The sequence below is a fragment of the Salvelinus fontinalis genome, chromosome 29 (genome assembly GCF_029448725.1).
Source record: "Salvelinus fontinalis isolate EN_2023a chromosome 29, ASM2944872v1, whole genome shotgun sequence".
NCBI lineage: Eukaryota > Metazoa > Chordata > Actinopteri > Salmoniformes > Salmonidae > Salvelinus > Salvelinus fontinalis.
The window spans coordinates 16,370,350-16,384,922 of record NC_074693.1 but is presented as its reverse complement, the minus strand read 5'-3'; the positions used below and the strand labels follow the sequence as shown (position 1 = coordinate 16,384,922).

Sequence of the window (14,573 nt, the reverse complement as noted above, 5' to 3'; positions counted from 1 at the left end):
TAGATTTTCATCCATCAAATTTGTAGTGTAACGTTTTGTAACAGAGTGGCTGGCGTAAGAGGTCAAAAGTGCGATGTTCAATCTGCTATAAATTGATGTCTCATTGTGATGGTCAACATACAGCTAAATGACCTAATGAAGGAAACACCAACATAAAGCATCTTAAACGTCCAATAGAGCTGTCTATATCTCATTATAAACTGGGTGGTTCGTTCCCTGAATGCTGATTGGCTGACATACGTGGTACAGCGCACCATATGACAAACATGTATTTTTACTGCTCTAATTACTTTGGTAACCAGTTTATAATAGCAATAAGCAGTGATGCTAAGTACCTTTTAAGTATAAATACTTTAAAGTACTACTTAAGTAGTTTTATGGGATATCTTTACTTTACTATTCATATTTTTGACAACTTTTACTTCACTACATCCCTAAAGAAAATAAGGTACTTTTTACTCCATAGGTTTTTCCTGATCCCTAAAGTACTCGTTACATTTTGAATGCCTAACAGGACAGGAAAATGGTCCAATTTACGAACATATCAAGAGAACATGCCTGGTCATCCCTAATGACTCTGATCTGGCAGACTCACTAAACACAAAATGCTTTGTTTGGAAATTATGTCTGAGTATTGGAGTGTGCCCCTGGCTATCCGTAAATATTTTAGTTTTTACAAATTGTTCTGTCTGGTTTGCTTTATATAAGTAATTTGAAATTATTTATACTTTTACTTTTGATACTTAAGTATATTTTTGCAATTCCATATACTTTTTATACTTAAGTATATTTAAAACCAAATACTTTTAGACTTTTACTCAAGTAATATTTTACTGGGTGACTTTTACTTGAGGCATTTTCTATTAAGGTATCTTTACTTTTACTCAAGTTTGACAATTGGGTACTTTTTCCACCACTGGCAATAAGCCACCTCAGGGGTTTGTGTTATAAGTGGTATATTAGTCATATACCACACCCCCTTGGGCCTTATTGCTTAAATATCAAATCATTTCTGGTTAACAATTAAAGACATGCTCCGTAACTTTGGCAACTTTTAAGTATTTTTTTAACCTCTGGGTTGGATGTGTCAATGTGTAATTCATACATGCATAAACTATGAGCAGAATTACTGTCTTACCTTAATTAGCCACGAAATCCCTAGTTTGAAAGCAACTTTTTCTGGAAGCTGTGTTGCGCCATTTTCCCTTAATTTTCACCCACATGCGTCAGCCCCCTAGCAATTCTAGTTCATCCAATGAGCTTCAGTCCCTCGCCATATGAGTGACAGCTAGCAAGAGGCACATCATGCACACAGTAGTAGAGCGGGAGAGAGATTAATGACTTGGTGCACAAAACAACACATTTTCCACGACCACTTTTGGCTCGGGAGTGCTACTTGCAGAACTACTGGCTAAAAAGTATACAATAGTACCAGAGAATATCTTTAAGTACCTTACTGTGATTGGGATCCATAATAAATACAAATACAAATAGCCACTGTAGCCAAAATAATGACCTGTCCAGCATTTTTATACATGCATAATGGGATATGAATTGCTTAATTAACTTAGGAACCACACCTGTGTGGAAGCAGCTGCTTTCAATATACTTTATATCCCTCAGTTACTCAAGTGTTTCCTTTATTTTGGCAGTTACCTGCATAATAGCATTTGTTCAACTACAAATGTGTTTTAAGTGTACGTTTAGCCTAATTTCTGGGGAGAGAGCTGCTCAGGCCCTGTGCTTCTGTGCACCCATGCAGCTTGTGATGTTTCAACGTGTGTGTGTGTGCATCTTAGTCTGTGTGTGAGTGTTGGTCTCTATCAGCCGTGCTCAAGGAAGTGGTTTACCTAGTGTATCTACAACGGAAGCTCACACGACACAAACTCCCATCACTCTTTTCCTTGTCTCCACTCCTCTATAGGCGTTCAGTTTAACTCTACAGCCCACCTCACTGTTTCTCTCTGTCTCTCAATGTTAGCCAGGTATCTGTGTTCACTATGCTCCCCACAGTAATCTTGAAAGGGACTCTCATCAAGAAATCTCAGCAGAAGCGAAGGACATCGCCCTGTAATTACAAGGAAAGGTTATTTGTCTTGGACACCCAGGACCTGACCTATTCTGAACAGCGCCCTGGGGTATGTACACTTTTTATGTTCAATTGTGTGTGGTTTGTTTGTTTATCAATTTCTGTCAAGAATGACATTTAATTTTGAATTTAATTTACACTTTACACTTCAGTAGTCTAATTTTGAAAATCATATGTTGAGTTATGAAGAAATCTTGCTTTTACAGTATATGACAGTTACTGTATTGGGGTTGTATTGTTTGATGTGAAAATAGAAAGTTGTGAAGATGTTGATAGAAACCTGTATTCATCTTCAGAAAAAGCCCAGCCAGAAAGGCTGCATTGAGCTCTCCAGGATCAAGTGTGTAGAGATAGTGTGCAGTGAAGTCCCAATCCCCTGCAGCAACAAGTACCCCTTCCAGGTAAGACCACATAAGACAACTCATCTCTTCTACTGCTTCTGTCTAATGGAGGAATGCTAATTACTCACCATTGGGAACAATTTACGATGACTTTCATTTATAAGCATAAATAGATATGCATAAATGTCTCAACAGGTTGTCCACGACAACTGCTACCTGTACATCTTCGCCCCGGACAACGACTGTCGTCAGAGATGGGTCCGAGCTCTGAAGGAGGGTGAGCAGCAGTTATGGAAGACATTCAACATCAGACCCATAATACCAATACCACAGAGCTGAGTTTGTTCATATATATATATACCATAATATATATACCATAAGATTAGAAAAACAACATAATATTAAGGTAGTATATCAACATTATATTATAAACTCTATGACACATTTGAGCCTCCATGTCTTACACTGTATTTAATTTCTCTCTCTTGCCTTGAAGAGACCAAGTGCAACGCATTACTCCTGAAGTATCACCCCAACTTCTGGATGGAGGGGAGGTGGAGGTGCTGTTACCAGACAGAGAAGATGGCTACAGGATGTCAGGAGTACGACCCTGTGGGATTCGGTACAGGTATATTTCATTTGAAGAGTGCATTTCCCACACTCAATAATAATAATAATAATTATTATTATGTCTTACATATAAACCATTTATAAATCCTATGAAAAGTCTATTATGATAACTGCCCATAATGTGAATTTAACCCTCTATAGCCTATAATCTAAGTAACATAATAATAAAATCCGTCAGTTTACGCTAGAGATATGTTTTTTTTGCATGGGCTGCGTCTCAATCCACCGCATCCGCCTTTGTCGCCATTCTGCAGTGGAAAGTGGCAGAGCTACAACGCTGTTTGTCAGACCAGGAGACATCCCGACAATCAGTCTTCTCATTAACATTTCTGTAGCACACAAACTAATAGGACCACTATTGAAAAGGGAGACTCTTAAAGTAACCTATACACATGAATGGAAGTATGGAGGTTGTTTTGTGCCAACAAAAATAAGGGGTTAAATATGTGTAAAAAAAATATATATACAGTATATTTCCATATATCTTTTTTTGTATTTCTCCTAGATATAGGACAGACACATCAAATCCTTCTGATTGATTATTTGACTGTCTTTTTTGCCATTTATAAATATGTTATTCAATACATTTTAGGGGCTATAGTAGTAAAGGCCAAATCACCCCCCCCCCCCCTCCAACAGCTTAGACTTTTAAGAATTAACCACAAAATGCCCTTCTGTAGCTTCCAAGAAGCCTCTCCCTCCAACCCCGGACACACAGGTAAATATGCATGATATGTCATGTCTATATACTTCACCGTGCCTGTAAACATACAGTATGTTGCTTTGAGTCATATTAATGCTAAGGATCAGTGTTTCCCTTACATCGTGCCCATAGCGGCGGATCTCCGACCCGGACCAGAGTGTGGTGGTAGCGCTACAGAACTACAGTCCCCATGGAGACACAGAGCTGCCCCTTCACAAAGACCAGGAGTACATCCTGACTGACAGCTCCCACCATGATTGGTGGACCGTACAGGACCACAGAGGGTAAGTAGAGACGACATGGCAACACTATTATAACCCTGTGACAACTCTATGACACCTCTGTGACAACCCTATGACAACTTTGTGGCATATGACAACATGATGACAACCCTATGACAACTCTATGACAACCCTATGACAACTCTATGAGCCTATCTGTAATATGTATTATTGGCTGTGTAGTTGTACACACCTACAGTATTCATCCCATTTGGTCCTTTCCCTCAATAGAAACACAGGTTTTGTACCTTGCACTTATATAGCGGAAAAATCCTACAACAACTTCAACAGATTTGAGTGAGTCGGATTTATATCAAATACAATTCTTCTGACTATTTTTATAGTATAAGATAACAATTGTACCCTGTTATTTTATTTCAGACATCTGATTGGTCTAGGTTGTTTATAATTCCCCTTGTTTTCCAGATGGTACAACAAAGACATAACGAGAGGCAGAGCTGAGGAACTGCTGATGACAGAGGTAAAACAATACCGACCTTTAGTTTGGTGTTAAACTGTACTACAGGAGGGAGAGGACAGACATAGTTTGGTGTTAAACTGTACTACAGGAGGGAGAGGACAGACATAGTTTGGTGTTAAACTGTACTACAGGAGGGAGAGGACAGACATTGTTGGCCTGATTCAATCAAAAAGCAAGGTTCTCAGAATTACAACCAGACAAACTGAAACTAGAGAGAAAACATGTTTTTGTTATGCCTAAAAAAGTATAACTGTAAAAATAATGTTTTTTTTTATTGATTATGTTTGAAAATGAGATCATGTTTTGAATTTATCCAGAAAATCTGGTTACCGCATTTGATTGAATAAATTCCTGTATCTTGCCCCAGCAGCACGGATGCAAAAGCTGCGTTTGCAAGATGCATGTTCACACACACACACACACACACACACACACACACACACACACACACACACACACACACACACACACACACACACACACACACACACACACACACACACACACACACACACACACACACATGACATTTGAAACAACGGAGCAGGTTGCTCAGGTCCAGGATTTCCTGTTGTAAATGTGTCATAATCACTATTACAGACAGATGGTGACAGTGGGAGGATAGGGTTATGTAGTGTGACAGTGGGAGGGTTAGGATTAGGGTTGTGTAGTGTGACGGTGGTAGGGAAGGGTTAGGGTTGTGTAGTGTGACGGTGGTAGGGTAGGGTTAGGGTTGTGTAGTGTGACGGGGGTAGGGTAGGGTTAGGGTCGTGTAGTGTGACAGTGGGAGGAATAGGGTTGTGTAGTGTGATGGGGGTAGGGTAGGGTTAGGGTTGTGTAGTGTGACGGGGGTAGGGTAGGGTTAGGGTTGTGTAGTGTGACGGGGGTAGGGTTAGGGTTGTGTAGTGTGACGGGGGTAGGGTAGGGTATGGGTTGTGTAGTGTGACGGGGGTAGGGTAGGGTTAGGGTTGTGTAGTGTGACGAGGGTAGGGTAGGTATGGGTTGTGTAGTGTGACGGGGGTAGGGTAGGGTTAGGGTTGTGTAGTGTGATGGGGGTAGGGTAGGGTTAGGGTTGTGTAGTGTGACGGGGGTAGGGTAGGTACGGGTTGTGTAGTGTGATGGGGGTAGGGTAGGTATGGGTTGTGTAGTGTGATGGGGGTAGGGTAGGGTTAGGGTTGTGTAGTGTGACGTGGTAGGGTAGGGTTAGGGTTGTGTAGTGTGACGGGGGTAGGGTAGGGTAGGGTTAGGGCTGTGTAGTGTGACGGGGGTAGGGTAGGGTTAGGGTTGTGTAGTGTGACGGGGGTAGGGTAGGGTTAGGGTTGTGTAGTGTGACGGGGGTAGGGTAGGGTTAGGGTTGTGTAGTGTGACGGGGGTAGGGTAGGGTTAGGGTTGTGTAGTGTGATGGGGGTAGGGTAGGGTTAGGGTTGTGTAGTGTGACGTGGTAGGGTAGGGTTAGGGTTTTGTAGTGTGACGGGGAAGGGTAGGGTTAGGGTTGTGTAGTGTGATGGTGGTAGGGTAGGGTTAGGGTTGTGTAGTGTGATGGGGGTAGGGTAGGGTTAGGGTTGTGTAGTGTGACGGGGGTAGGGTAGGATTAGGGTTGTGTAGTGTGACGTGGTAGGGTAGGGTTAGGGTTGTGTAGTGTGACGTGGTAGGGTAGGGTTAGGGTTGTGTAGTGTGACGGGGGTAGGGTAGGGTTAGGGTTGTGTAGTGTGATGGGGGTAGGGTAGGTATGGGTTGTGTGATGTGATGGGGTTAGGGTAGGGTTAGGGTTGTGTAGTGTGATGGGGATATGGTAGGGTTAGGTTTGTGTAGTGTGACGGGGGTAGGGTAGGGTTAGGGTTGTGTAGTGTGACGGGGGTAGGGTAGGGTTAGGGTTGTGTAGTGTGACGGGAGTAGGGTAGGTACGGGTTGTGTAGTGTGACGGTGGTAGGGTATGGGTTGTGTAGTGTGACGTGGTAGGGTAGGGTTAGGGTTGTGTAGTGTGACGGGGGTAGGGTTAGGGTTGTGTAGTGTGATGGGGGTAGGGTTAGGGTTGTGTAGTGTGACGGGGGTAGGGTAGGGTTAGGGTTGTGTAGTGTGACGGGGGTAGGGTAGGGTTAGGGTTGTGTAGTGTGACGGGGGTAGGGTAGGGTTAGGGTTGTGTAGTGTGATGGGGGTAGGGTAGGGTTAGGGTTGTGTAGTTTGATGGTGGTAGGGTAGGGTATGGGTTGTGTAGTGTGATGGGGGTAGGGAAGGGTTAGGGTTGTGTAGTGTGACGGTGGTAGGGTAGGGTTAGGGTTGTGTAGTGTGATGGGGGTAGGGTAGGGTTAGGGTTGTGTAGTGTGACGTGGTAGGGTAGGGTATGGGTTGTGTAGTGTGACGGGGGTAGGGTAGGGTTAGGGTTGTGTAGTGTGACGGGGGTAGGGTAGGGTATGGGTTGTGTAGTGTGATGGGGGTAGGGTAGGGTTAGGGTTGTGTAGTGTGATGGGGGTAGGGTAGGGTATGGGTTGTGTAGTGTGACGGGGGTAGGGTAGGGTTAGGGTTGTGTAGTGTGACGGGGGTAGGGTAGGGTTAGGGTTGTGTAGTGTGACGGGGGTAGGGTAGGTACGGGTTGTGTAGTGTGATGGGGATAGGGTAGGTATGGGTTGTGTAGTGTGACGGGGGTAGGGTAGGGTTAGGGTTGTGTAGTGTGATGGGGGTAGGGTAGGGTTAGGGTTGTGTAGTGTGATGGTGGTAGGGTAGGGTATGGGTTGTGTAGTGTGATGGGGATAGGGTAGGGTTAGGGTTGTGTAGTGTGACGGGGGTAGGGTAGGGTAGGGTTGTGTAGTGTGACGGGGGTAGGGTAGGGTTAGGGTTGTGTAGTGTGACGGGGGTAGGGTAGGTACGGGTTGTGTAGTGTGATGGGGATAGGGTAGGTATGGGTTGTGTAGTGTGACGGGGGTAGGGTAGGTACGGGTTGTGTAGTGTGATGGGGATAGGGTAGGGTTAGGGTTGTGTAGTGTGATGGGGATAGGGTAGGGTTAGGGTTGTGTAGTGTGACGGGGGTAGGGTAGGGTAGGGTTGTGTAGTGTGACGGGGGTAGGGTAGGGTTAGGGTTGTGTAGTGTGACGGGGGTAGGGTAGGTACGGGTTGTGTAGTGTGATGGGGATAGGGTAGGTATGGGTTGTGTAGTGTGACGGGGGTAGGGTAGGTACGGGTTGTGTAGTGTGATGGGGATAGGGTAGGGTTAGGGTTGTGTAGTGTGATGGGGATATGGTAGGGTTAGGGTTGTGTAGTGTGATGGGGATAGGGTAGGGTTAGGGTTGTGTAGTGTGATGGGGATATGGTAGGGTTAGGGTTGTGTAGTGTGATGGGGATAGGGTAGGGTTAGGGTTGTGTAGTGTGATGGGGATAGGGTAGGGTTAGGGTTGTGTAGTGTGACGGGGGTAGGGTAGAATGGGTGTTGTGCGTTTCAAGCTCCCGTTGGTTAAGGAGTCTCACTGTGCTGTCATGTCAAGCCTTATTCACATAATATTACCATAAGTAGACATTGAAAATATTACATCCACGTAACTATGATATGACATACAACAAATTCAACGTAATGAACTCAGCAAATGGCTTGAATTATAATGATTTTTTTCTGACGATTATGATTTATCCTACTCAAATGAAATGTTGTGTTTGTTTTTGCAGGGTAAGGAAGGAGCCTTTATGGTGCGAGACTCCAGGCATGCAGGCGTCTACACTGTGTCCGTCTTCACTAAAGCCCCAGGGTAACTACTGCCTGTTTCAGCCATGTCACTCAGCTTCAATGACAATCAGTTAAAGGGGCAATCTGTGATTGATATTTTGACATCCCAAGCACTGTCTAAGAATTTGAGAGTGGTATATCTCCAGCCCCATCTCTCAGCTTTTTATCAAAACAGTATTGGGTTGCCTGCTCTGTTATTGTTTAAACTGCATATTGCCCGTTTAAAGATTTTGCTATGACATAGTTACATGATGATGAACCTCGTTCAGATCCAACGGGCAGAAGAACCCGCGGGTGAAGCACTACCAGATCAGACAGTCAGAGGCAGAGGAGACGTCCAAGTTTTACCTGGCAGAGAAATACCTGTTCATGACCATTCCTGAGCTCATCCAGTACCACCAACACAACGCTGCAGGTAATGACCTTACCACCGGCTCACCTGCGCTACCTAATACATCTGTTTACAGCCAGGCCAGTGGGACCTATTTGGATTTGTACCCAGGTCGACTGTGTTTGTTAGTCCGTTGAGATAAAACCTAGGCATCTCCAGGGGACATGTAAGGTTCCACCAGCATGGATCTCCCACAGTAGAGAGGGAGATGAGTGTTAATGTAGAATCCTATAGCTCCTCCCAGGAGGACGGGCTCATTGTAATAGCTGGAATGTAGTCAATGGAACGGAGTCAAACACGTTGTTTCCATGTGTTTGATCTGTTAGGTAGCATTCAATTTATTCCAAATCCACCCATTGCAATGAGCCCGTCCTCCTATAGCTCCTCCCACCAGCCTCCTCTGGTGAAATGGTTCTATACATTCTATGGTCCAGAGGTTCTTCCCTTAGTATAGGGTACAGTCGTTTCCTTAGTATAGGGTACAGTCGTTTCCTTAGTATAGGGTACAGTCGTTTCCTTACAGCAACATTCTACAGAGGAAACTGTCTGTAAAATAAGACTTAATGTGTTCTGTTGTTAAAGCAGAAAAGCCTAAAGCCTCTACATTATCTAACCACTGGTATATGCACATTTAGTTTTGATTTAGTTTTGTTGTTTCATCCTGACATTCACTCTGTGTGTGTGTGTGTGTGTGTGTGTGTGTGTGTGTGTGTGTGTGTGTGTGTGTGTGTGTGTGTGTGTGTGTGTGTGTGTGTGTGTGTGTGTGTGTGTGTGTGTGTGTGTGTGTGTGTGTGTGTGTGTGTGTGTGTGTGTGGTGTGCAGGTCTGATCACGCGACTGAGACATCCCATCTCTCAGGGTAGAGAGAGCTTTCAGAGCCCTGCAGAACTCTCAAAAGGTCAGAGGTCAACCTGCTGCTCCTGCCTCTAGGCAGCCAGCAACCATTTTATTTGGTTATTGATTATAGTTACCATAGAGATAGTTAGAGGACTAATTTTTGTATCTGTTCGATCATAGCGTCTGTAACAGCAGGGCTGTCTATACGCAGTCCTCTAACTATCTCTATGGAAGTTACCTAACCCTGAATTAATGACAATTGCAAAGCTCAAACACAAAGTAGATAACACACCAGGTACGTGTATGTTATCTATAAGTTACTGTGTAATAAAGGTATGCTTATATTTTATCGATAAGTTACTCTATAATAAAGATAAGATCAAACATAACATATGCATGATAGTGAGAATTGGCATGTGTTTTGATAAGTGATGATGTAAGGTAAACACCTGTGTGATGAGGTACCCAGGTTTAGCAGCCAATAGGCAGGCAGCTCCACCACACCCTGAAAACCTCCAGACAGGAGGGACTACCTGGAGGAGAATGTGGCAGACAACCACAGTGTACCATGTTGTGTTCAGGCTTTATGTATCTTCCAATAATTGCATTATCAAGACACGAGAGAAGTAGACTTCTTCATTTTATAGAAAATATGATTGCTATTAAAAAAAAGTAAGAAATATAAACTAGAATGAAATGAATAAATAACAATAATCTTTTTTGTATAGTATCTTTTTTCAGTTTTATTGAGCAAATGATTCTTCCATGATTTACCCCGGATTGCACCCCCTCCCTCTCTCTCCCCCTCCCTCTCCCTACCCCACCCTCCAGGTCAGTGGGAGGTGGACCCGGCAGACCTGATCCTGGGTGAGGAAGTGGGCAGCGGTCAGTTTGGCCTGGTACTCCAGGGGCGGTGGAGAGAGCGCAGGGTAGCTGTGAAGATGGTCCGGGAGGGAGCCATGTCTGAGGAGGACTTTAAAGAGGAGGCCAGGGTCATGACGTGAGTTGACTTTATAGTGGGGGAGGGGGACATCTTAGAAGATACCCTATTCCCTACATAGTGGACTATTTGTAACCAGTTTTTAGCCGTGAAATGCAAGGCTGTGTCTCAAATTAAACACTGGACCCGTGCTATGTAATGACCTACTTCTGATCAGAGCGTGTGTGTGTGTGTGTGTGTGTGTGTGTGTGTGTGTGTGTGTGTGTGTGTGTGTGTGTTTATGGCGTGTGTGTGTGTGTGTGTGTGTGTGTGTGTGTGTGTGTGTGTGTGTGTGTGTGTGTCTGTGTCTCTGTGTGTGTGTGTGTGTGTGTGTGTGTGTGTGTGTGTGTGTATGGCGTGTATGTGTGTGTGTGTGGCGTGTGTGTGTGTGGCATGTGTGTGTGTGGCGTGTGTGTGGCGTGTGTGTGGGTGTGTGTGTGTGCGTGGCGTGTGTGTGCGCGTGCGTGTGTGTGTGTGTTTGTGTGTGTGTGTGTGTGTGTGTGTGTGTGTGTGTGTGTGTGTGGATGGCGTGTGTGTGTGTGTGTGTGTGTGTGTGTGTGTGTGTGTGTGTGTGTGTGTCTGTGTCTGTGTCTGTGTGTGTGTGTGTGTGTGTGTGTGTGTGTGTGTGTGTGTGTGTGTGTGTGTGTGTGTGTGTGTGTGTGTGTGCGTGCGTGGCGTGTGTGTGTGTGCGTGCGTGTTGCAGGATGCTGTCCCACTGTAAGCTGGTGCAGCTGTATGGTGTGTGTACCCAGCATTCTCCCATGTGTCTGGTGTTTGAGTTGATGGAGCAGGGCTGCCTGTCAGACTACCTCCGAGCCAGGAGGGGGCGTATGTCTCAGGACACCCTACTGGGGATGTGTCTGGACATCAGTGAAGGGATGGCATACCTGGAGAGCAACAACTTCATCCACAGAGACCTGGTAACCCACCCAAAGACCTGAACATATGTGTTTATGAGCGTGTACATGCGTGTTTGAGCTTGTTTAGTCACAATTTTTTTTAAGTGCATTTCACAAATCTCAACACACTTTACAGAGAAAATGTAAATGAATTTATAGAAAGAAAACACAGAACAGCTTAGAAATGGTTGTTTTACCTCACTGGCTGAAACATCAAGGAACTGTAAGACATCTCTTAAGGCCTAGATGTATTTTCAGTGATAATGGAGTGTATAGTATAGAAGATGGACAAACTACTGCAGATCATAAGTGTGTGTTCTGAACCCAACCTTCACAGGCAGCCAGAAACTGTCTGGTCTCCTGCAACAACGTGGTGAAGGTGTCTGATTTTGGAATGACCAGGTGAGTTTGTGACAGACTGGTTGATGCCTATTGATAAAGGCCAGAATATATGGTGATTCAGGGTGAAGACTTGAACCAGTGACCCACCCTGACAGGGAAACTACCACCGGTGTGTTAAAGGGTCAGACTTCTCTACAGGGGGCACTGTGTATCTGTCCATGGAAGCTGCAGAGACTCACACAGATAACCATGTGTCCTTTCCTCCCCTGTCCTGTCCTACCAGGTTTGTTCTAGATGACCAGTACACCAGCTCTCAGGGCTCTAAGTTCCCCATCAAGTGGTCTTCTCCTGAGGTCATCAAGTACTGCAAGTTCAGCAGCAAGTCTGACATCTGGTCCTTTGGTAGATTTATTCATCCTCTCTGAGACTGTTGTGCATGGTCAGACACTGAGCTTCTTCAAACTTAGAAAATGTATACTAGAGGTATGATGAAAGAATGTTAAATCCTCTCCTTTCCTCCTCCTCCTCTCCTCCCCTCCTCACCTCTCCTCCAGGTGTGTGTATGTGGGAGGTGTATACTGAGGGGCGTCTGCCCTATGAGAACCGGTCTAACGGTGAGGTGGTGGAGGCCCTGAATGCAGGCCTGAGGCTGCTGAAACCCAGACAGGCCCCAGAGGCTGTGCACCTCCTCATGGAGTGGTGCTGGAAGGAGGTGGGTGGGAAGGACCTACCTGGTTCACACCTGTAGCCTACTGACTCACCTCTACTGTTAGTGTAGTGTGGGTGGGTGGGTGTAGTGTGGGTGGGTGTAGTGTGGGTGGGTAAGGTGTGTGTGGGGGGGTGTGGGTGGGTGTAGTGTGGGTGGGTAAGGTGTGTGTGGGTGGGTGTGGGTGGGTGTAGTGTGGGTGGGTAAGGTGTGTGTGGGTGGGTGTAGTGTGTGGGTGTGGGTGTAGTATGGGTTTGTGTGTGTGGATGGGTAGGGTGGGTAGGTTTCCCAAACTCTGTCCTCGGGACCCCAAATTTCATATTTTGCCCTAGCAATACACAGCTGATTCAAATAATCAACTCATCATCAAGCTTTGATTATTTGAATCAGCTGTGTATTGTTAGAGCAAAAAATCCATGCTAGTGTAAAAAACAAAATATGCACCCCTTGGGGTTTGGGAAATGCTGCAGTAGACAGACTTACCTGTACCTTAGTGATTCAGTTTGGTAGGTTGGTTCACCTGTACCTTAGTGATTCCGTTTGGTAGGTTGGTTCACCTGTACCTTAGTGATTCAGTTTGGTAGGTTGGTTCACCTGTACCTTAGTGATTCAGCTTGGTAGGTAGGTTCACATGTACCTTAGTGATTCAGTTTGGTAGGTTGGTTCACCTGTACCTTACTGATTCAGCTTGGTAGGTTGGTTCACCTGTACCTTACTGATTCAGCTTGGTAGGTTGGTTCACCTGTACCTTAGTGATTCAGTTTGGTAGGTTGGTTCACCTGTGATCTTAGTGATTCAGCTTGGTAGGTTGGTTCACCTGTGATCTTAGTGTAGCTCGTGTTTTAAGCATAATGTCTTGTCATTCCTCTATTCCTGTGTAGAAACCAGAGGACCGACCATCCTTTGCTCTCCTGCTGCACGAGCTGGCCTCTCTGTCAGACCTCTGAGCCTGAATGGACAAGCTATTCAACCAAACCTAGTCTGCTAACTAGCTATCCGGGGTAAATCATGGAAGAATCATTTGCTCAATAAAACTGAAGATACTATACAAAAAAGACTTAGCTAGCTGTATTTATGTTATTTATTAACTTCCTTCTAGTTTCTATTTCTTACTTTTTTTATAGCAACCATATTTTTTATAAAATGAAGAAGTCTACTTCTCTCGTGTCTTGATTTCTTGTTTCAGTCTATTGTGTTTATTCGTTGTTTCATAAGCGTACTGTTGTTTGATTTCCCTGTCTGTCGTTCCAAGTCTGACTGTCCATCACAATACATTTACTCACATGATGTCATAATGTAGGCTATTCCCATCACCCTTCTACATACGTCCTTACGCACTAGGATCTCTGTATAGCAGGCTCCTGCCGTCCTAAAACTAAATAACCACAATGCATAATACTCATAATAGTTCACTTGTCAATACAGTAATTGTAGGTGGTTTAAATGTATCTAGGCTTCTCAGGCAGATGTGCACACACACACACACACACACACACACACACACACACACACACACACACACACACACACACACACACACACACACACACACACACACACACACACACACACACAAACTGAGCCCTGATAAAGTATGAACGTATTCTAAGTCTGTGGTTCCTGACAGCCCTACATGCCTGCTCTGGTTGCTGTGACAACGAGGTCTGACTGGGTACCCATACTGGCATAGTAATACCCTGTCAGGCAGAGAGTATACACAGAATTACATATAGGACCTCTGTGGGAGTATAGATAGACCTGATAGAATAGATAGATGGATATAGATCGACATATAGATAGATATAAATATACAGTAGATAGAACGTCACCTACAGAGAAAACTCCATCCAGTATGCAGTTTTAGGCCTATTCTACTAAACCTCTATATACAATCCATTGTAAGGTGACTGAACTAAATTCTAAAAATATTTTCTTTACTTCTAAGAACACTTGTGCCTATAAAATAGCATACTAGGCCTATACAGTCCTGTCAAGGACGCTGTAATCTGTGCAGTTGATGTGATCAAAGTTTGACACCATCTCTGTCATGAAAACTGGGTCATTGAGTGGTGACTGTGCGGTGCATGGTAAGTAAGTAATATCCTGCAATATCTAATCAAATGGACCTGGGGAAGAATGTGCAGCACGTTTCAATGTAGGCCTAATAGTTATAATATGATTTC

The 14,573-nt window shown here is 44.6% G+C and overlaps 1 protein-coding gene across 2 annotated transcripts; it reads left to right on the top strand.

The window, feature by feature from the left end:
- The first annotated feature begins 16 nt into the window (after nt 1–16).
- LOC129827482 (tyrosine-protein kinase ITK/TSK-like) lies at nt 17–13,546 on the top strand. 2 transcript variants are annotated; one of them, XM_055888379.1, is made up of 17 exons: nt 17–2,138; nt 2,386–2,490; nt 2,626–2,707; nt 2,927–3,058; nt 3,741–3,778; nt 3,896–4,047; nt 4,276–4,341; nt 4,471–4,525; nt 8,180–8,259; nt 8,507–8,652; nt 9,451–9,525; nt 10,296–10,464; nt 11,147–11,363; nt 11,680–11,744; nt 11,968–12,086; nt 12,239–12,396; nt 13,272–13,546. In XM_055888379.1, exons 1-17 carry the CDS (start codon nt 2,001–2,003, stop codon nt 13,335–13,337), a joined length of 1,863 nt encoding a protein of 620 aa, XP_055744354.1. In that variant the 5' UTR covers nt 17–2,000; the 3' UTR covers nt 13,338–13,546. The 2 variants fall into 2 exon arrangements, with proteins under 2 accessions (XP_055744354.1, XP_055744355.1); XM_055888380.1 differs by lacking the exon at nt 13,272–13,546 and having other exon boundaries at nt 11,968–12,123; nt 12,239–12,325.
- The last annotated feature ends 1,027 nt before the right edge of the window (nt 13,547–14,573 follow it).